Source organism: Vigna radiata, chromosome 7 (assembly GCF_000741045.1).
Source record: "Vigna radiata var. radiata cultivar VC1973A chromosome 7, Vradiata_ver6, whole genome shotgun sequence".
Taxonomy (NCBI): domain Eukaryota; kingdom Viridiplantae; phylum Streptophyta; class Magnoliopsida; order Fabales; family Fabaceae; genus Vigna; species Vigna radiata.
The window spans coordinates 45,992,977-46,016,425 of record NC_028357.1 but is presented as its reverse complement, the minus strand read 5'-3'; the positions used below and the strand labels follow the sequence as shown (position 1 = coordinate 46,016,425).

General features: G+C 29.7%; 2 protein-coding genes across 4 annotated transcripts; one reads left to right on the top strand and one right to left on the bottom strand.

Annotated features, from left to right (window-relative positions):
• The first annotated feature begins 120 nt into the window (after positions 1–120).
• On the top strand, positions 121–3,785 carry LOC106767200. Of its 3 annotated transcripts, XM_014652039.2 has the most exons (9): positions 121–217; positions 889–1,007; positions 1,162–1,244; positions 1,428–1,549; positions 2,464–2,631; positions 3,016–3,109; positions 3,250–3,311; positions 3,416–3,451; positions 3,594–3,785. In XM_014652039.2, the coding sequence occupies exons 1-8, from the start codon at positions 190–192 to the stop codon at positions 3,439–3,441; spliced, it is 702 nt and encodes a 233-aa protein (XP_014507525.1). In that variant the 5' UTR covers positions 121–189; the 3' UTR covers positions 3,442–3,451; positions 3,594–3,785. The 3 variants fall into 3 exon arrangements, with proteins under 3 accessions (XP_014507525.1, XP_014507524.1, XP_022639666.1); XM_014652038.2 differs by having other exon boundaries at positions 3,250–3,451; positions 3,594–3,784; XM_022783945.1 differs by lacking the exons at positions 3,016–3,109; positions 3,250–3,311; positions 3,416–3,451; positions 3,594–3,785 and adding an exon at positions 2,734–2,954.
• A 3,524-nt stretch (positions 3,786–7,309) lies between these two features.
• On the bottom strand, positions 7,310–12,789 carry LOC106769275 (CRM-domain containing factor CFM3, chloroplastic/mitochondrial). The gene is made up of 9 exons (XM_014654824.2): positions 11,947–12,789; positions 10,933–11,413; positions 10,723–10,853; positions 8,854–9,204; positions 8,617–8,773; positions 8,220–8,515; positions 8,078–8,137; positions 7,894–7,986; positions 7,310–7,747 (listed from the first exon to the last, which is right to left on the bottom strand). Exons 1-9 carry the CDS (start codon positions 12,751–12,753, stop codon positions 7,676–7,678), a joined length of 2,448 nt encoding a protein of 815 aa, XP_014510310.1. The 5' UTR covers positions 12,754–12,789; the 3' UTR covers positions 7,310–7,675.
• Between the last annotated feature and the right edge of the window lie 10,660 nt (positions 12,790–23,449).

Genomic DNA, 23,449 nt, shown 5'->3' with positions numbered 1-23,449 from the left:
GAAAATTTACAGTATAAAATTTAATTAAAACACAAAATAATTAATATTATTAAGAATATAAAAATAAGTATTGAATAAGAGTAAGACTAAATATATATATAATTATATGGAAAGAGATGACAAGGCTCGCGGCCTGCCACACTCGGAAGTTGAATTATTGAAAGTAGTTGACGTTTCCAGAACTTGAAGATGGCGAGAGATGCACAAAAAAGCCCATGTGAGTTATTTCTATGAACTTCATGTCATGACTTTCGATACCAATGACTTATTTCTTTCATTGCAAAAAGTACATAAACATAAGTCAACCTCATTACTCATTTTAAGTGTCTTGTCTGACTGAAATGCTTCTAAATTGTTCATAGGTTCAAATTATGTTTTGGATTATGTTCTGCACTTTCTTAAGTTAGCAGTTTCTAGTTTCTTGATTGAATAGAAACTAGAATAGTTTGTTCCGGAGGAGTTCCAGAGTTTCTATTTCGAAGTTTCTGGGTTGTCTTTAACTCTTCAAGTTGGGAACAGCACACTACCATGATACCCAAATTGCTGGGTTTCTTCACTGCCCTGTTCTGGTCTTCATTTTTTTCTATCCCCATCAAATAGTGCTGCCAAATCTTGCCAACACTGAAGATTCTAATTCCAGTTTTGAATTTTATCTCTCCGTATCATATAAACCTAATTTATTTTATGTTCTCTTTAATTGGATCACCCAAAGTTTAACTCATAAACAGGGTTTCATATTTCATGACTTACAATTATTTTGCTATGGAAATGGAAATAACATGAAATGGAAGGTATCCAAAGTGGCATATGAAAAGTATACTATAACTGTGCTGAGTATTGAATCATTTAAAAGGAAATTGACTTCAAACTGTTGAGTTATTTTTTCAGCATTTCAGCAGCAGAGAGTCATAATCCCGAACAAACATGGCAATAAACTAGTGGGCATACTACATGAATCTGGAACCCAAGAGATTGTTATCCTATGCCATGGTCTTCGAGCTAACAAGGTTACTTTCCTGTTTTATAAATTATGAACCCGCCAATTTTTGTTATAATGCATGAGTTATTCGAAATTAATGACATCTGATTCCACAATCAATGTACACATAAATAATTGGATTCAGTTACTCTCATTGTTTAATTACTTTTTCTTGTCTCCAGGAAAACTTTATCATGACAAATCTAGCTGCTGTTCTAGAGAATGCAGGAATTAGTTCTTTCCGCTTTGACTTTACTGGAAATGGGTAAATCTCTTGTTACAAATCAAAACCCTGAACTTGTTTATGTTTGTAATTTTGACCATCAAAAGATAGAACCACTAGTTCCTCCGTTTATGCCATGTTCTATGAAACTTCGGATGCCGAAACCTGACCATTAGTATTACTTGACTGTTTCATTTTGATTTAGTTGTTAAGTTTTTCTTATAGGGAAAGTGAAGGTTCATTTGAGTTTGGTAGCTACTGGAGGGAAGCTGAGGATATACGTGCTGTAGCTCAACACTTTCAAGAAACAAACCGTACAGTTATTGCAATTGTTGGGCACAGTAAAGGTTTGTTGTATTATATTGATATCCATACATGCATATGTAGTTCTACGAAATGACAAGTTCCGTAGTAACAAGCGTCCGGGTAATACTGAGGCAATTGATTTTGTCAACATTTTTATAAAAATTTCTGGTCAGCAACGATTTGGCTGGGGCAGAAATCTCAGAATGAAGCAATAGGACAAGAGCTGCACAGTTTCTTAAATAATAATTTTTTCCTATCTCTAGATTATTACTCACTGTCACTGAAAATAAAATCATGTCTGTATGTATTTATAGTTCATACTATGAATAAAACAGTCTCTTAGTCAGCAAGAAGTACTAAATAAACTGAGTAGTTTTTATCTTGATATGTTTAAAGAGGATTCATGAGAAACTTTATCACTTGCCTTGAACTGTAAAGTGAAGTTTACTGTGATGCTTTGTTAATCTGTATCCAGTGGATAGGAATAAATACATGTCAAGTTGCTGCATATTTGTGCTTGGTTTTAAAACAATATGTCATGCCTAGGAAAAAATTGATAACATCTTCCATGGATGCGTGGTTTTTGAGTTTTTGTTAGACTTGAGATCAGCACGCTCAACTCTTAATATTAATGGAGAATATTTTATCTTAAGCTAAATTTGAGTACAAGCATCAACAAAAGCAGGGTTTCCACCTACATGGCGTTTCCTTTTTCAAAACACCAGAAACAAATGTCATCTTAACTGCCTTCTACAAATCTGTTATACACTGTAACTGTCATAGCTTATGCAGCATTATAACTACCTAACTTAAAACTTAGTAGCCTCAGTTTCTCTATGATATGAGAAGTACGGATTCAAGCACATAAAGGACAAGTCAAAGAATTGTCACTGTAGATTAGAAAGTTTATATCTATGTTAAAATTGTTCTGAATAGTTTGTGTATATTGATGCAGGAGCTAATGCAGCGCTTCTTTATGCATCAAAATATCACGACATTAAAACAATTGTCAACCTATCTGGCAGCCCTGATTTGAGGATAGGCCTTGAATATCGTTTTGGTAAAGATTTTATGGAAAGACTCAGGAAGGAAGGTTTCATTGAGTTAAAGGCAGAGTCAGCAGGTAATTCAGCCACTTAATCAGCCTTGTGTTAAAACAATCAAATGCTTAAATTCAAATTGGTGTAGAAGCATGCTTTTCAAAGATGATTTTTTGAAATCTCAGGTCCATATACTTGTTTCTCTACTTTAAACTTGCTATTATTTGCTTTTGCTGAAATGAGCTAGCCCAGAGCATTTCCTCGATTTTGTTTTCCTTTGGTAAGCTTCTTTCTTTTCTTTTCCAATCTTTGATGCAATGTTCCAACAGCATCAGGCTTATGATCTTTCTCTGCCATAACTCTTCTTTTGAATGTGAAAAAACATATGCACCAATGTTTGCGTGTGCGTTTGTATGCATAGGTTCTCTTCTGTTCTAGAGGATATAACATGACGTCTACTTTTGTAGGAGGTATTGATCATCGTGTAACTGAAGAAAGTTTGAAGGATCGGTTAAACATAATTATGCTTGAAGAATGCTTGCATATTGACAAAGAATGCAGGTGAGCAAAAAACTGTCTAATAGTTCCCCTCCCTTCTTCCTTTCATTCTTCGATAGAGAGTTTCACTATAATGACAGAAGAGTTTAATTTTTAATGAGGTTAATGAAATTTCCATAATGCGTGGTTGCATAATGTGACAGGGTCTTTACCGTTCATGGTGGAACAGACACCATAATCCCGGTTGTAGCTGCAGTTGAGTTTGGTAAGGTTCTACCTAATCACAAGTTACACATCATAGAAGGAGCTGATCATGTATATACTGATCATCAAGCTGAATTAACGTCATTTGTGGTGCATGTTATAAAGGAAACCTTGCAAATGGACCTTCTTAATGCCAGTTAGGTATATATATCTTTTTATAATAACTTTTTATATTTTAAAATCTTTAGTTTTTCTAAAAGTATATAATCGTGATGATCAATCTTGCTGCTTTTAGTCAATTGAAATTTGAAAGTGCGATCCATAACAAACTTGCATTTTGCAGGTCCCTCATGGACATGCTTCATGATGCACTACTGTATTTTGCAGCGTGGCACATTTGAGGACTCTGCTCAAGGAGATTTTTAGTTTTGTTCTTGGAAGACCTATGAAAAATATTTTTTACTTTTAATTTTTCTTAGTATTCTTAATAATAATAATAAATTTTATGGGTAGAAAACATGATTAATAAAAAAATCACGGTCAGTTAAACAAAACTTTAGGATAAATAATTATAATAATTTCAGTTCAAATTTTTTAGAACCTATTTCTAAATTTTTTTAAAAGGTTTTGTAAAAAAATCAAAAATAAAAATCACAAACGGATTAGTCATCTTACGGTGCAATGATTGAGAAAGAAGCAGATAAGATCACTTTTGGTGGTAGTGGATTAAAAAATTAATATAATAAAATAATATTAAAAAAATTATTAAATTTTTTTAAATAGTAGCAAAACTTGGCAAATAATTAGCCAAAGAGGAGAGGGGGATTCTGGATCAAAGTGAAAGAGAAAAATTTAGAAAACAGAGAAGAAAGTGTTAAGAAGAAATTTTAAATTACACAAAGAGTAAGAGTTAAGATTGTGAAAGGTTTACAAAAATAAACTCCAATCAAGACATAATAGAGATTATGATGGAAGTGATGAACTACAGTATGTTATGAATCAAAGAGTATTCACTGCAAACAAAAAAAATAGTTTAATTTTTTTTTTTTTGTGTGATTTCATTTATACTTTTTATTAGTATATAGAAAACTATTTCATTAGATTTAAAGTATAAGAGTAAAAAAAAACATTTAAAATATTTTTAAATTTGATTATCTATTTTTTTGTAATTTTTAAAAATATTTTTAAATTTTATAAACTTTTTTTCATTAACTTTGCAAATTTAATAAATATTTGTCACATAAAATTTTTACTATTCTAATTTGAAATTTATATAATTATAATTTCTATTATAAATATTTGATATTGGATAAATGAGAATATATCTTTTTTTATGTTGATAATACTATGTTTTTTTTGTAATTTTTTATTATTATTTTATAAAAATTAATTAACTAATATTGAAATAGTAAAAAAACGGATATCGATAAAGGCACAAGTATTAATGTATACATGTCACTCAGTCGAGATTGTGATGAGACAAAATTTCTACACTCCTTGAGTTTGGGTATAGTGATGAGATGAATTTTTTCTTTGGAGATAAGTATGAGATAGTGATATTCATCAACATCCTCATTCTGTCTCGTTGTCATCCTTAATTAAAAAGTTTTAAAAATAGTAACTACAAATATACTCATTGTAATAAAGATGAACACACAAAGAAATCATATGAAATCATAAAATACCTCGAGTGATGGGATTACACTCAAACATTAAAGAAGAATTAAAAAAATATCAATTGCTATTTTAACTACCAATAAAAAAAGAGGATAACAAAGACATAATGCTTAATGTTTTCTACAACTAGAGGTAGTGATGATTCTAATGATAAAGTCTTAATAAGCACATCCACTATTTTGAATAATGCATGGATAATTGATTCCACGTTTTCTCATAACATGACTTTTTATGCTAGACAAATTAAAAATATTAAACCTTCCTCACAAAAAATATTGGCTCATGCAAGGACTCTAAATTTGCTATCATAAGAGAATGAATTGTTATATTTGAAACTATTTGAACCTTTATATCATGAGTCTCTAATGTGTTGTAAGGACATTCAATAAGGAAAAATGATTTGTTCTAGTCAATGAAGGTTATATTACTTAGAATTGACAAGAAAAATATTAAGTGAAGCTTGGTCAAGTTTTAACAATAGAAGAGTATAGATAAGTGAGAAAATGAAAAGATGTTTGACTATGACATAGGTGTCTAGGACATGGATCTTTTGGTTACATAAAAAAAATATTTACAAATGTATTTGATCAAATTAACATTTCAAATTTGTATTGTGATGTATCTAAGCTTGTAAATAGTCACATGTTTCATTTTTCTTTAATTTCAAATAAAATTTCTTTTCCTTTTATGATGATTTACTTTGATGCATGAGATTCATTTAAGGTTATAATATTAGGTGGTTCAATGTGATTTATAATGTTTATTGATAATTATACTCAAAAGACTTGTTTATGTTTAATGAGATGTAAAAGTGAATTTGAAGAATTATTTCAAAAAATTGAAAAGTGATTAAGGTTCAATACAATCTCGTATGGAATAGATTACGCTAAAATATCCCATAGTCAAAATTAACATAATTTGAGTATTATCTTTAGTCATAAACCTTGATTGGTACTTACAACAATTTGACATAAAAAATGTGTTATTACACAAAAAAACATGAAATTGTCTAAAGAAGTTTATATGAAACTACTAGAAGACGTAAGATACCAAGTATACATAGTGTAAATTGAAGAATACATTTTATAGATTAAAGTAATTGTCACGAGTATAGTTAGATATATTCACCAAGTTAATGCTTACTTTTGAAAGAGAAACCAAGAACATATCTTGTTTCTATAAAAATAAAAATAATGAAAAGATTACAATTCTTATTGTTTATGTTGATGAGATAGTTATGAAAGATTATTTATAGATACTTTTGTAAAAGAACATAAGGTATTGAAAGAGGACAAAAATCGAAATAAAGAATCTTGAACCTTTTTTCTTGAAATAAAAATCAAGTGTTTTTCTTTCATGGTGAAAATATGCATTGGATTTATTGAAAGAAACTAGAATGAAAATATGCAAATTAGCAAATTTTTCAATTGAAAGGGATTGAAATTGTATATTGAAGAAGATGAAACTCTAACAAACAATAGAATAGCATAGACTTATAGAAAGATTGATGTATTTCTCACACTAGACTAGATTTAACTTATATTCTTAGGATATTTAGTTCATGCACAATTCAAGTGAGACACATAGACTAAATTTAACTTATATTCTTAGATGCACAATCCAAATAAAATACATAGGAATGTTGTTACATAGATTTTAAGGGCTAGTATTGGAAAAAGTTTTGTTCAAGAAAAACTCTATTTATAAAGATGCGACGATTTGTACTAATATATTAAACAAGTGCTCTTAATAATAAAATATCAACTTCTCAATACTTTACATTTGTAAGAGATAACCTTATAGAAACTAGAAGTAAAAAGTTATAGCAAGATCCACTACAAAAATTGTTGATCTGAAGAATGATTTTTTTGACTTTGTGAAGGTTTGCGCCATGGACTATTCCTCAAGGATTTCCAACATGACCAAATGAAGCATGTGGAGATTGATAATTTTTTTCATCAAGGAAAAGGTTGATAAAAACATTCTAAAATTGTCAAATATTCGATCTAAAAAACAACTTGCAAATATTCTTACTAAAGTTATGACAAAGTATAGAAATGATTAGACAAGTTAAGGATGTATGACATCCATTACCAACTCGAGGGGAGGATCGAGAGAAAGATATTCAATCAACTAAATTATAGGTTTGTATAACAATACAAAATATTATATAATCAAAACTTTATTAATATAATCTTCGTTCATAGGATTAAAATGTGATAAAAAGAAAATATTTGTATGAAAAATATATGAATGGAAATAATTCAATTTTTCAATTTAATGAAACACCAGTTGTTATAATCTCACACGTATATGATATATACAAGTTTGGTAATAATCCGAAGAATAAAAATGTCGACTCCTACTCAAAGTGGTCAATAGTTAAGGATGGAGGTCAAATATAAATTACAATATACTTTTGACCCCAAAATAAATATTATTTTATGGAATAACAGTTCTAAAGAAATCCTACAATGAAAGGTCATACTACCCTAATGGAATTAACCGCTATCAAACTCGTGTAATGCAATTTACATTCATACAACTGAATTAACCATTTCACATGATGTTATAGGTAAGATAGAATTCCCGCATAAATGGTGCTCACAATGGGGCAGCAATAATAATCTGTGCCTGCTACCATCTACAAAAATATTTCAGTGAGGGGTGAGAATCTTAAGCTTCGGTGCTTCACATTTTTCTTCACCTTCTTCGTCACCTATTGCAATGCAGTGCTAGTTTACCTAGTTAAGTATTTTGACGTTTCTTATCCTCATCATCACTGTCATCTTCGCTAAAATAAATCTCACTCCATTCAATCTATTTTACCAATGAAAGTAGCGTGGCACAAACATAAGAAAAGAGTACAGTTAGTCACTTCTTATGGGTACTTCTAAAATTGCTATTGGCAAATCTACCTTTAAATACAAGTATTCGGTATTTGTTTACTGAAAGAATATATTTACCTCTTCCAAGTCATTGTCGGAGGAAACAGGATTGTCCAGTGTTGAGTGCAGAGTTTTGCTATCATCAATCTCCTTCCCGTTCTTCATATCCTCCTGAAATCAGCAACAAAAACTTCAGAAAGAACTTGTAAACTACTTAAAATAAGCAAATGCAGGAACACATAAAAGTGATACAAAATCATACCAGCTCAGATTTCAGCAATCCAATTCTCTCCTCTAAGTCTAGGATATGATGTTTAAGAGCCTGGATATATTACAGACTTTTATGAGATAAAAGTACTAGTAAAGATCCAAGTTTACCACAAGTCAAGTCAAATCTTTACTACCTCACGTCTTTGAAGCTCAACAGATCGAGCCATTGCCAGTCTTCGTGTCAACATATTTTTGGGTCTCACAAAATGTGGACTGCTATAGTTCTTCCCACGATACACAATAATGATATGGTGACCTCTGTTGTCCTTATCTACAGACACTAGCACCCCTCCACTCTCAGCTTCTAAAGATATTGCGATATGCTTGACTTGGGCTGCATTTCTTCCTTTCAGAATTAGCTTTACCACCTCACGATGTTTCCAGTGTAGGTGCATGTTTTCTATGGTGCCAGCATAAACATCTCGCCTCCCTGAAATAAAAATTCCATGCTTCTAACCTTTCTTTTGTAATCCATTAAACCTTATACAAAAACAGCCAATCACATAGCTATAATAGATTTGTTCGTCTTACCTAAAAGTAAATGTGGTTTCATGCTCATACCAATCTTCCTAAATAAAAACCTCTCTTCATTAGTTAATGTTTCCAAATCAGTAGGAATGTCAGCTGGGTCCATATCACGCTGAACCTTTTCTAAAGCCTTCTCAGCCTTCCTGAACTTTGCTTTTGCCTACGACCATCAAAAGCTAGATAGATTTAGTAACAGATCATTTTTGGTAAGTTATTTCACTTGATACCTTCAAAACTTACTAAAGCTAGTCTCTTCTCATGGTTTTTTATTAAAGCAGAAAGTTTACTCATGGCAGAATCTCTCAACATGTTCTCAATTTCTTGCTTATCCGGTTGGTGTCCCCAGTTGGAGGTTGCAGCCCTAGTCTCAGCAAGGGTGCCGGCAATAAATGGCACTTGAGCTGCTTTGGTTTTTGAGACAGTAATAGATGAAGCAATTTGCCGAGCTTTCTCTTCCTCTTCTTGTTGGAGGAAGGTTTGTTTCTGTCTCTCATTCAGTGTATTTGTGACAGCAGGAGGCAAGAAGTCATTGCCTCTGTAAAGTACAATATATTCTTTATTTCTGGAAAGTAGAATTCCTCCAGTCAATTTCTGCATGCATGATAAGGAATAATTACTTCACTTGAGTATGCCAGAGGGAAAATTAGGAACCTCAGCTGTCAAGTTATACAAGTTTAAAATTCTAACAATCCGTACAATCTTACAAGATTTTAACAAATATGGCGATAAGCTAAGAAAGTGTAATCCGCGAGCATTACAACAAATGCAGGTTTGGACTATTACGAGCATGAATTTTTTTCTACGATCTGGAACTATTTAAAGAAAAAATAGAATGGGCCAAAAGGCAAAAACTATTGGTCAATTGTAGATAACCCACTTGTGGTACAAACCCTAACAACTTGACTCCTTGAATTTATCTAAACTAAAAAGGGGATTTTCTACAGTAACGTGCAAGGTTTGGTAAGTTTGAGGAGTTGGGTAGCTAGATTTGAAGAATGGGATAGTTTTCTGCATTTAGATGGAAGGATGTGTGTGCATTTTAGCCCAAATGATGGTATAGAGAAAACAATATCTCCAATGTATCTGACCCAAAACAAAGGCAAATGCCATGACAATCACATATATCAAGTTGTTCGGTCTCCACGGATGAAAACCATCTGATTTTAGCAAATTAAATGAAGAGGACAAATAGCAAACGTATGTCTAGAGATTAACTACAAAATGAAGACACGCAGCACTTTTCTTATTTTATGGACTTCAAATGAAAATCCCAACTGAGGAAATGTTAACAAACATAAAATATGGTTACTTTATCACAGAAAGATGTCATGGTCATTGGTTAACTATTTAGTCAACTCACCTGCACCTGTCATTTCCTATTAACTCATTATTAGGTGGGTGGCGTAGTCACTCAGGCAATTCCCTAAACTTTAAATTCATTTTTTGGTAGGTAGATCAAAGGTTAAGAAACAAAAGAAACATTTAGAGAAAATTTAACGGTTGTTTGACCTTTACTGTTTCAGGATGAAAATAATACAATCCAGACTTTCTTTAAGTCATCATGACATGCCTCATTTTTAATGGGTTTAGGACCATATTCTCATTCCAAATATTTTCTAAATGAAAAACACTAATTTTGATATATTAAAAATACTTTTAATATATTTTAGAATTTCAAAATGAATATAAGTTTGGAGGCATATTAGAAAGACACTATCAAAAAACCAGTAGAGAATGTAAATTCTGAAGAATGCTAATGACATTCTCTTTCTGAAACTCTCCCTCATGATTGGTCGAAATTTATTTGAAAGCCCCAATCTTGGTCGGTCCAACTTCTAAATTATGGGAGAGAGCCATTAAATGTGAATTGAGACCCACCAAAATGGTTCTTTCCAATAAATTTCAATCAATAAAAAAAGAGATAGTTTCAATGTGCCAGAAAGAAAATGTTCTTAGCATTCCTCAATTCCATTTATAAGATATTGTAACATTATTCAAAGGTCAAGCAGATGGGTAGATTTATATCCTTTCTTTTGCACAATAAAACTTCACTTCAATTAAATCAAACAGTAGTGTTGAAACAATTCCAGCTCTGTTTATGAGAATTACCACAAGTTCTTCAGCCATCCTGTCATTATTTGTAAAGGGCACACCTCGTTTGATGGCTATTTTTGCAATAGCACTTGTTTCCCACAGCTTGACCAGAGCACTAGCTAGACCTTGTAAATCTCTGTTTCTGCCTGCAGCAATAAACAGATAGTACCGGTTGGAAAGAGATGTTTGCAACACATGAATTTAACTAGATAGTTTCTTGCATACCAAGGGCAAAGTGTGGAGCTGTAGTTCTTGCAAGCCTACGGAAGTTGGTCATTTCCTTGTTAGTTAAACAAGGCCGTAATCCATAGGGAAGAAGTCTGAATGGGGTCTTATATCCTGGAACCACAGCAGGCAACAAGTCCGCATCAACAGGCAATGGTTGACGGCCTGTCCAATCTATGAAACGTGGACCCAATTCATCTAACAAATGGTTGAGGTCACACATTTCCATCAATTCTTTTTCACTCATGTCCTTCAAACACTCTTCAGAGTCTTTGATAAATGACTCTGTAATTCCAACTGTTTCTCGGACATTTGCTTCACCATTACTTCCACTTCCAACATGTAGTGAGTTATTCACAGCATTTTCCTTGGCATCATTCACTTCCTTATACATTTCAACGCAGGGAAACTTGTAGGTCATACCCCGATACAATACTATGGAACTGCCCGATCGCCATATCACTATGCCCCCAATTTTACTCTGATCAAGCCCGAAGACAGCATTGAGAAAAAAGAAAAATAACTAGCAGTTAAAACCAATACAAGATAAAAGACAATCCATAAGCCAGAAGAATGCTACCAATGCACTCTTACTATTAATTGAAAAATATAGCCTATTTACAGAGTCCTGTCTTGTTCATAATTTGTGACTAAAGAGTGTGCTAGAGACTGTTTATCTGAAAAAAGCATATTACACTAAGGCCCTGATATAAATTTCTCCATAAACATTTATTGAAAAAATAAGAAGGCAAAATAAAGTGATCTTCTATAAGTTAAAATCAATTTAAGCAATTTTAGCTTTTGAAGAAGTTAAAAGATTTTCTACGAAAGGTTAAATGAATAAGTTAATTTAACCTATGGAAGACGTTAAAGTTCAATTTATTCTATCTTTTTATGATGCTTAGAGAGAGTTTCATACAATCAGGCCTAGATTGAAAATGAAGAGTGCATTGTCTTTATGAGGTTTTCAAGTGAAGCATAAAGATAAGCAAAGGAATGAAAGGAGAGAAATACCTCAAGGAGTTGATGAGCCTTTTTCATGTGAGTAGAAAGAGGAATACCAAACTTGAACTTCACAACTTCACTCTCCCTCCACTTTTCGTGAACGGAAGCCACCAACTCCTGCGTGATGCCCTTCACTCCAACATTAAACCTCTCCATCATCCTCAGCGCAATCTTTCTCAGCCTCCGCAATTCATGTTCAGGAATCGTCCTCTCCGCCAGCACCGTGTTGCTTCTTCTTTTTTTCCTCTCCCCATTCACTCCCTCTGATACATTCCAAGCCTTACGCACCATTCTCTCTCTCTCTTCACCGCCAGAACCTTTGACACCCTCAATGTCATTCTCCTCTTCGGAATCATAGGATTCAGAAGCAAACCGTGCATTGCTCGAGTTCACTGCTTGCGGCCACGGCGAAAATCGCTTCGGAAACTGAAAATTCGATTCTGGAGGCTTTTTCGTATTCTGCAACTTCTCATGCCTTTCTTCTTTAGGTGGTTGTTGTTGTTGGTGGTGGTGGTGTTGGTGTCGTTGTTCCTCCTCGTCTTGCAATTCTTGCCATGGAAATTTTTCTCTTTGGGACCCCAATTTATGAGACCATTTATCTTGAATTTGATGAAAGAAGCTTGGTCTATGATTGGTCTTCTTTTTCTTCTTCACTGTCTTCACTTGTTGAGTCTGAACTCCCGCTGTCTGGTTCGAACAAGAAACTCTGAATTTGATAGTAACAAGAGTTGGGGGTTGGAAAAACAGAGAATGCAGAGAAGAAGAGCGACAGAGTGTGGAGGATGAACAATTCAATGGAATTGGTTGAAGCGCCATGGCATAGTTACTCTATCACCCAGTGCACAAAACCTCTTCATCTGTAACATACTCCCATGATTTTTGTTTTGTGCTGTTTTGACAAAAATGTAGCCACTTGGGCCGACAAGCCCCCAATAAGTAGGCCATAGGGGGTTTACTTTCTGCACCTTCATGATTTCTTTACGCACCTCATAAAACTTAAAAAACAGTCATACCATTTTACTTCCAGAAAAAAGAAACTTTGGTTTTTGCAGCATATGATTATTGAGTTAAAAGAAGATGAGTGGTGTACTGGTATGAGAATCTTTGAAGGCTTGATTTTAAATTTGTACAAAAGGAATTTTGAGAAGGAAATGATATGATTGGGAGATAGTGAAAAGGAAGGGAGAAAAGATTTGGTTGATGGGAGAGTGGGAGTGGTGCCAAATAAGATGCTGTTGTGACATGAGCAGTTCAGGTGTGTGATGGTTGATGCAGTGCCTATTATAAATAGGTCACTGTTTGGCCTTTCAATCATCCAAAACCAAATCCTGCTTCTTGCTTCTCCATAATCATTTTAGGAACTAATGAAATTTGTCCCATTTATCCCAATCATATGTTATACAGTATGCAAAATTTATACCATCTATATCCAAAGTTTCTTATCACACTCTTTTACAAATAAAAAAATTATTGCGATATGATTTTTATATGAAATTTCTGTTTCAGATACACTATTTGTTGTAATTCTAAATGTATTATTTTTGTCTCAATTTATTCTAATGTTAATTATTTATTATCCAGAGTTAACTCATTTAAACTTTTCAAAACATAAAAAACTTCATTTTCAATTTTCTCATGTAAAATCACTTTAGTTTAAAAATGTTTTCACCACCCTCCCCCACTCAAAATCTCATCTCCTTTATGCGCAACCATCAAACGCCCATTCCTCTACAACTCATTCTTTAATTTGCAAGAACTAAAGATTGAACCTTTATCTTCCAAGTTTTAATATAATTTCTCTAATGTGTAAAAAGAGTATATATTGAAAGTCCTACATCGATTAGAGATAAGATCAATTTATAATATATAAGTGGGATACGGATCTCACCTTTAAACCAGTTTTGTGGGATTGAATTAGACCTAAAACTCACTTTTAACATGGTATCAAAACCGGAATAATCTAAAAATAGATTCGTCGAATGTTGAAAAGTCATATCCTCTTAGTAATAAAGTAAAAAAAGTTCGTTGTATGTTTATTCTCTGATTGGCTTCCAACTTTTAACAGAAAAAAAATCATGTTTGGTTTTAAGGTGTGGAAGTATTCAAATTGGATTTGTTGTATGAAACTTTATTTTAATAAAGATATATGATATTCTAATATTCATTTAAAGAAATGATAAAAGGTTAATTTTTTCTGATAGATTCAATTTTTTTCTATTAAATTTTACCTCAAACTTGTTTTTAACATAAAAACATTTGAACACAAATTACTTCAACTTCAAGTTTAATTATAAATAATTTATGAAATCATGTTTCTATCAATATTTTGTGTTTATTGACCCAAACATACTCTATATGCTCTAACGTATAATTTTGGTGGCAAAAATTAATGTAAGGAGAACAAATTTCAAATAAGTTTGAAAATTTATAAATTCAACATATATCAAATTAGTCTAACGTACTAACGTATTTAGATATGATGTGTACGTAAGCTAGTGTCGACTAGTCTCCTCAAAACAATAACAAGTTGAATCTTTATTGAATAATATTTAATCATGTCTCAAGCATTACGAAAGATAACGTGAAAAACCAAACAAGCCCTAATACAATTTTTACCTAAGACTTCAAATACTCTGAACCAACGTTGGGTGGGGTTTTAGGTTTCCTTTTTGTTTGAGAATAAAAAAGTAGAAATTGAAAAACTGTTCATATTATTGGTTCAAATTTAGGAAAAAAAAATCAACCTCAGTATAGATATCACTTTTCATTTAATAAATATCTTAGTTTATTCGTTTTAATATAATATTTAACCAAGGTAATAAAAAATTGTTAAAAGATTATGTTTTAATAATTTATCTCGTGAAATGAATAATATAGCTGTCTAACACAAGCTTTGGATTTAAAAGGGAGAAGCCATGTTTTCTAACCGACAAACTTTATTATTTATAAACTTCTCTTAATCTTATAATATATTTTTCAGATTAACCTTAATCATAGATGAGGTGGAAATTTTAATATGTGTAAAATAAATGGCATTGAATAAGATTATGTTTATGAAAATTAATTTATAATTAAATTTATCGAACATAAACACCTTTTTTATTTGTATTTAAGTTTAGAGAGAGTAACATTTTATTCCAATAGGCTATAAAAGCTTTAAGAGTATGTGTTAGCATATTTGCAAGGGTGGGGGAGCAGTAGTTTTTCATTAGTTGATTTTATTGAAGAAAAGAAAGATGTTTTGAAATAATGAAGAACAACTTGAATGGATGTGATTTTTTTTTTTTCTTTGAAACTTCCAAGTCTTATAAATTATTAAAGTTCTTGCGAATGGATAAAAGCTAAGAAGTTCGAAATAAGAATAAAAAATGGTGGAAATTGATATTAAAAAAGTGAAAGCAAGATATATGATAATTTAATAAATAAAATTTATTTCTATTATCAGACAAATATCCTAAAAATATAATTAAGATATTAAAAAATATGTAAATGCAATTGTCATATCTCCAGCAGGATTTATGATATCCTTTTGAAAGGAAAATGTAGTTAATTTCATATTCAGCCATGTGTTTGATAAAGATTGATCACATGCAACACCTTTTGTAGACTTATACAATCGACAAAAAGATCAGTGACTCGATCTTTCACAATCAGTGTTATCTTATCTTCCTCAGTTTCTTTTCTTCATAATTCATAATACATAACTTTAAAAAGATACGCAAGTTATAAATTCAATAAGTTGGGGGCAAAACAATAGGTTTCAACTAAGTTTGCAATAATACACTTCATGAAGAAAAAATAATCATCAATGGAAGCCCTTGGATTACTTGGCACCCAACATAGGCATCATATTGTTTGTAAATATTTAAAAATATAATCATGACTATTTAATTAAATTTCAATATTTTCATTATTATTTTTATTTGTTGAATATACTTAAAAAAATTTATATTTTTTAATTACTTTTATGCAATTTAATTTTTCCGTTTAACAGTAATTTCAAATAATTATATGGAGGTCATCAAAGAAAACAACAACCTAACTATTAACAGATTTTCAATAGAAAAAATAAAAATTATTTGTTATTTTACATTAATTATAATATCATTTTCTATATTAACAAAAAAAGTGTTGTATCTAACAAGTAAATAAGATAATGACTTGATAATGGAAAAAATCAAACTATAATTACTCAATTTAAAAACATAATAAATGATGATACTTATAAGTAAATAAATAAAATTAATAAGAATTCAAATAGAAATATCAAGCACACCTACACGCTGTCAATTGTTCTTACATTGTGAAAAACAAAATTTACAGTATCTAATTAATAATTTGTGAACATATATATATGTTGTCTGATTGAAATAAGGTTGTCTGAATAGATATGTGATTTTTGATAAAGAAAGGTAAGATAAGGAAACATAGTGATGGATCACGTGAAAAATGGAGAAATTTAAGATATGAAAGGTGGTATATATATTAATAAGAAAATGTTTGGAGAAACGATTTGCTAGCAACTCACTGTCCTCCACCATATATATTTTTGAGGTCCACAGTCTCATATAAAGTTTGTTTCTGAATAACGTGTTATGATATATAGTAAGCAATGTGAATGCATCTTGTTTTTGTATTTTGAAAAGCTTTAACGTTCACATGGGAAAAGAGTTTCTCCACTGATGAATATATTGCTTTAGCATGAAAGGAGAGTGAAGGAAAATTGCCCTAACCATGTTGGTGTTTTTGTTTGAGCTCTTACTTAATTATGATAGCATCATTTTTGTATGTTTCTCCACTCGTGCATGCGAGATCGTCTTTAGAATCTTTTGAGATCATTACCACAAATATTCTCATGCCACTTTCTTTACACATAAACCTAATAGACTGTATTCCCTCTCGACAAAATAATTACTACACTCGGACATTTCATGTCATACGTTCAATTTTAACTCTCCATCCAACTTTAAAAGATGAACAAAAAAAGTACAAGTGAACGCAATATGACAACCACTTTGCTTTTGTTCAGACGCATGTTTAAGTGATTGTGGTGCCACTTTTTCTGTTGAAACTATTTTGCTGTATTTCTACAGTTTTAGATCTTTGGTTGAAAAAGATGGAAGGTGGCAAGCTCTTAGGCTCCGTTCATCAGAGGTTCATCTATCAGTAATTTTAGGGGCCAAAAACTCATCATGCTTATCACAGATGCTAATTACAACATAAAACTAAACGTTTCTACGTGAACCAATGTATACAAACAAACCTTTATAGTTCATGATTCAATAACAACAAATCTTTCTTTTTTAACCAAAAAATAGAAATATTATTAGTGAAGTGTTAATGAAGTTTGTTTTAACGATGTGAGTTGGCAATGGCAGAGGATCTGTTACTAGGAAATTTCACTCGTCACCCACTGGGAAACAGATACCCACATATATACCCTTTATTAACTTTAATACTTTCTACTTATTCTATTAATATATTTTTCTTTAACTATTTTACTCAATTATAAAATCTACCTTAAATGTTAGAATTTTAGTTTAAATTCGACACTGATTTGATGTTTTTCATGATAGAATAATGCATTATGTAGACATTTTACCGTAACGTAAGCATCCTGGAGAGAGCTTTTGGACTTTCAATAAAGTGATATACCAAAGTTTTCTGACGGAACTTGTACGTTTTCTGCCGCAAAATTCCAAAGGGAACTCACTCATTACTTTCCTTTTTTATCTTTCTCCATAATTTTAACTACTCTTTCAACCACATTTTTAAACTTAACTCAATATATCTATAAATACATTCAATTCAATTATTTTATTACATTCATCCTATCTAATATTTTACAATCTCATGCTTCTCTCTACTAAATTTACACCTCCCATTCAAATTATTATTAAATTAATCAATTTTTTTTTCAAAATTGTTAAGTAATATAATCTATTCTTAAAATTAAAACTTTTAAAAACAATTTTTACAAAAATATAAAATTAGTTAGTCTAATAATAATATTAAAAAATTATTAGATTAAAAATGAATTTACCAAACCAGTTTAAATAGCTAATACGAAGAATGTCAAATCAACACATTAACATTCCTTGAATTTCAATTTAAGTAACTTTCCACAATTTATATATATTTTATTTTTGTGATTTTACTGCCAGACCTAAGACTTGTAACACATCTTCACGTTAAGGATAAAACATCTTCAACATAAGATAATGTTATTAAACTTCTGCGATTAGTTTAACAGTATATTTTTTTGTTAGGTCCAACCAAAAGCAATTGTTTTGATAGAATATCACAATACATTTTTAAAATTTGAGTTTGAGTATTTTAATCTTGATATGAAAGAAGCGACAGTTGTTTGGTTTTTTTAATCTAACAGAGTCCATTTATTTTCAAAATTATTTATTTAGCTTTTTTTAAAAGAAAAAAAAATAACAATTTCGATTCAAAATTAAGTATACTGAAATCGTTATATAAATAAATAATAATTTCAGTTAAAAATCAATTATGTTATCTACAACTTCAATTCAAAATTTTAATTTATATAAAAGTAATTATATGTTTTGATAACTTAATTTTCATCATGTAAAGTCGTACACTAACATGATGCTTTTTTCAAAATAAAATTGTACTTGAATAACACCACTTGAACTTACAGATAATTCTTTTAAAACAAAATCCAAATTAATAATTTTTAAAACAAATTGATTCATTGATTAAAAAACCTAAAGTTGTTTTCAACTTACCATCTTATTAATTTATATAAATGGATAACTGATTCTAATATTGAAGAATCGATTTTAGTTTTTTTTTTAATTACTCAAAATTGATTTCATATCAACATAATTGATTTTCGTTCTCCAAAAATATTTGTATATGTAAAGTACATTTTTCCAAATCTCATGTTAGGCAAGAGTATTTTGGTCTTTCACTAAATCTTCGAAAGTATATCTCTACATATCTCTTATATGATACATAAATAGATAAAATCATATTCTAATAAATTCGCTACTTCAAATAGTTGCAAATCACCATAACCAAAGAAGCTATATATTTGCTCATCATTCTCACATATATAAGCATTAATAGAATCATCCAAAAAAAAAGCCTTAAAGTTTTGTGTCGAATATAAGGTAAAAAAAATTATATAATTAAATCATATTTCATTTTTTTATTTGTCTTGATGTCCGACTCAAATGAAAAAAATATAATCCAATAATAGATTATGTGAAAATGTATTGTGATAAATTAATAATATAAGTATATCTTATTGTAGTAGAATAAATGAAAGTGTGAAGTGCACTTTGAAAATTAAAACCAATAAATATTTAGATATTTATAAAATTAATTTTTATTTTGTACAATCACCTAAAATCTATGTACATCTCAATAGAAAATTTCTAAGAAGTAGCCTATTCAGGTGTGTATGGATTACTTAAAAACAACTTGCTAAACAACTAGTAATTGCCGACAGCTATGCTTTACTGTGATGCATGTTTTTTTATAATGAACTTGGTGCTTGACCATAATTTTATTCTCCAAATCTTAATTTCAAAAGTGAGACATTAGTTGGAGGAAACATTGTCGTATTTTAAGCTCATTTTTCAAGACAGAATTACATTATTGAGAGAAGATATTTGTTACAGACTGTAATTTTTGTTCCTTATGAACTAGATTAGGTGAAGAGAGAGAGAGAGTAAAAGAGGTTTGGTTCTTAAAGTTGATCATCAAAAGACATAATCCCGTGAATTGAAATATTTTTCTTACATTATTGGAAAATTAGGTTTCTCTGAAAAATAGATTACTTGAATTAAAGAGTGCCTAAATTTAAATTTAGTAGCAATACTAACAAATGGAACAAACAAATGAATTAACAACGACGAGAAATTTGAAATAAGGTGACCTGATCAAAATTATTTGAGTCGTGCAATATGACGTATAACTAGATACAAATTATATATAATTAACAATATATATAAATATATTGAAAGAAGTAATTGGGTTGTCTAAGTTCATATTGAAAATATATGTATATTAAGAAATATAAAACAAAAACATGTCACCATATACAATATTTCATTCTAACTAAAAAATTTATAACCGTACATCTATTATTCTTCTTCTTAATTATCCACTCATATTCATTAACAGAAAAATAAATATTTACATTACCTAATTTAAGCATGACAAGAAGAAAACTCCCATAAAAATTACAGTAATATTTTTGTAGATAAGTGAAAGCAATTTACATTGGATGCCTTATTGTATGTCATAATTTTTTTTTTTATATATTAGAATCATAGTTCGCTCCTCATTTCTTATTGGGTGAAAACAATGAAAACTCTTATGTGAATTAGGGTTTGATCTCCGATGATGAAATAGTGGAGGTTTGGATATTTATTTTTGCATCTTTGTTGTCTTCGCTTTATCGTTGAAGTTTTTTTGTAATCTTTCTATATTCATTTGTGACCGTAGTTATTTATTGGGGGAACTTAGTTATGAATTTTAATCAATGTCTCCTTTTTTTTAAAAAAAAACATGTTCGTACAAAAATTGTGTTTTTTATACTTGTATAAATATAGGTATAAGATAAAGAATAAGTGATTTTACATATTTAATGTTTCATTATCGCAAATCTTTCCTAATAAGTTTATGGTTTGAAAATTTTTGTCTTGGGTGAAACTGTAACATAATTCTTATTATATCTTCTTATGAATTTAACTATGAATAAATTTAAGTTTCATAAAGTAAAAATAAAAAGAAAATTAAATAATATATAAAAAGAAACTCATAAAATCATTTCTTGAAGATATTAAGTTGAAAATGAATCTATATTTAATTAAATAACATCACTCTTACTAAATTACACATTTCATCTTATGAAGCTAATCGTTCCTACTAAATTACACATTTAGATGTTGCATTCACATTACATACAAAGACATTGTTATATGGATATGCATGCATGAGTTAACTAGTTGAGTATGAAGTGGCTGGGTAAGAAATTCAATGGCAGGGCCCTTTTAGGCATAGAAGAATATGACCTAATTGTATATTATTAATATCCGATCCCAAAGAGTGCGTTGGAAGCAAGAAGATTGTGAGTTTAAAAGTGAATGTTTGCTTAAAGAGACACCGAACTGGTCAGTGATAATCATATTGTCCAAGACTCATTAACAGTTAAATTCAGCTCTAATCATTATATTAGGTGCATTAATTTACATGCATATGTGCATGAATCAATCTTAAGCAAATTCCATCTCTTCAAACATTCTTTTTCAGATAATATCTCACTGTCAAGACTCAAGAACAATTACTTCGAACCACATTAATAGTAAAAAAAAAAAAAAACAAGATTCAACCAAATTAATCACTGTATAGAAAATTCTAAATTATTTTTAAAAATTACACCCAATTCTTATTTCAATTCAGTTTCTGAAAGAGGAACTGCTTCTGAACTGAATTGAATTACAATTTCTGATATTAGAAAATGTGTTTTAAAATAAAATTGTCATTTATAGTAGTTGAAATAATTTAAATTTAATCAAATGTAGTTTAACTGACAACCAAATTAACCGCTGTATAGAAAATTCTAAATTATTTTTTAAAATTACACCGAATTATAAAATCCATTTTCAATTATCGTAAATAAAAAATAAATAAAATATACTCGTTTTTCTTTTCATGACAATAAAATTGCTTAAAACATGGAAGAAAAACATAACTTTCCCATATGAAAATATACTACTAAATATGAAATTATTTATTTTCAACCACACACATGATGAGGCGAGGCAGACACTTATTGAAATTTGCAATAATTTTTCATTTAATTCTTAAATTTATGAGTATTGCGTTTCTCTATCAAAATTTATACTTTAACAATTAATCTTGTTCTTAAAAAATTAATTGCTTAAGCGTAACAAAAAAAAAACGTTGATCGTAAAAAAAGAAAAAAAAAAGAATAATTTCGTACTTTATCAATATAAACCATATATTTTTAAAATCAAGATTTTAATATAAAGTAAATGACGATTTTTAATATTATTGAAACTTCTGTGGTTATATTTACAGGTATATAAATATGTCTTTATGAGATGCTTCTTCTAACCTCCATATATATTATATAGTGCTTGATGACAGGTTTACTTAATGGATATACATGGACAAACCAAAATACATGTATCAATTAACTAAAGCCTTTTCGCAGTTTCATTATCATACGTTTAGAAATTTTGAATAACCAAAATTTAAATATCAACCAAAATACATGGACAAACCAAACTAGTTTAGGATTTAATTTTTATGTATTGTTAATATAGATAACCAAAGTTTAATTACTCTTTTTTTATCACTAAAAAAACAGAATTAATATGTAAGAAGGACATGAAGTATTCAAACCTATATACGAAACTAAAAATTTATAGATAAACAAAATTTACCAGATATAACTTTCAAATAGTCATTATAAAAATAAATTATTATATATATATATATATATATATATATATATATATATATATATATATATATATATATATATATATATATATATATATATATATATATAAGAAATTGTTTGAAATCATCAAGTTTTTTTTCTCAGTGTTTATTAAATTTAAAACTAAAATAAAAAGAACTAAAGATAAAACGAAAATGAATATTAACGATAAACTTCTAAACACCTGTTAAGGAAAACTACGTTATCATATAAAAGAATGGCTCTAACCCTAAAAGTACTATCAAATTTATAACTTTTTAGTGAATACATCGATCGCACTAACTCTTTAATATTCTTGACATGAAAGTGAAATCTATTACAATAAAAATAGGTATTGTGGCGACTTGGAATATAAGTATTGACTTGTATATCTATGGAGAGCTTCTTCTTCTTTTTTTATCAACAACTTTATAATGAGTTATGGAGTGAGTCAAGATGAGATATATATATATATATACTGATACAAAATTGCACCATGTAGTACGTACACTACTACTACTTCGAGCTTTTTGTTTTTCTATTTTCATAATCTATCCAAAATCAAAATTGAAAGTAACATGTGCAGGAAATGAGAACAGTAGGTCCCTCCCTCCCACTAGTATACATATATATTATATTTTCTATGATGAATTTAATGTAAAGTTCCTCTTATATAATAATAATAATATTCGAATGAGATAATTTGGTTGAACTAGAATGAATATAAAACTAAAATTTGAAGAGGTTTTTGAAAAGAAGGAAATCCAATATGAGAGGAAGTTTCCTGCAAAACAAGTTTGATTTATTTATATGAAGAAAGTTGACAGTGTAGTATGATTTGTTTTGATATGTTTTTTACCTTAAAAAAAGTGAGTGATTAAGAGGTTCAGTGATGATCTGGAAGAAGATACGGTTTTGATGATAAGGTTGGTTTGAAGCAGGATTGAGAATCTATGAGATGATATGGTTGGAAATGTGAAATGAATATTTTTGTTTGAAATGTTATTGTTTTCTCGTTGGGTT

Coding starts and splice junctions, on each gene's coding strand:
- LOC106769275 (XM_014654824.2), bottom strand. CDS start 12,753: ATGGCGCTTCAACCAATTCCATTGAATTGTTCATCCTCCACACTCTGT. Junction 10,854..10,932: donor AGCTCCACACTTTGCCCTTG/GTATGCAAGAAA, acceptor TTATTGCTGCAG/GCAGAAACAGAGATTTACAA. Junction 8,138..8,219: donor TTGAGCTTCAAAGACGTGAG/GTAGTAAAGATT, acceptor TAATATATCCAG/GCTCTTAAACATCATATCCT.
- LOC106767200 (XM_014652038.2), top strand. CDS start 190: ATGGCGAGAGATGCACAAAAAAGCCCAT. Junction 218..888: donor AGATGCACAAAAAAGCCCAT/GTGAGTTATTTC, acceptor TTATTTTTTCAG/CATTTCAGCAGCAGAGAGTC. Junction 2,632..3,015: donor GTTAAAGGCAGAGTCAGCAG/GTAATTCAGCCA, acceptor CTACTTTTGTAG/GAGGTATTGATCATCGTGTA.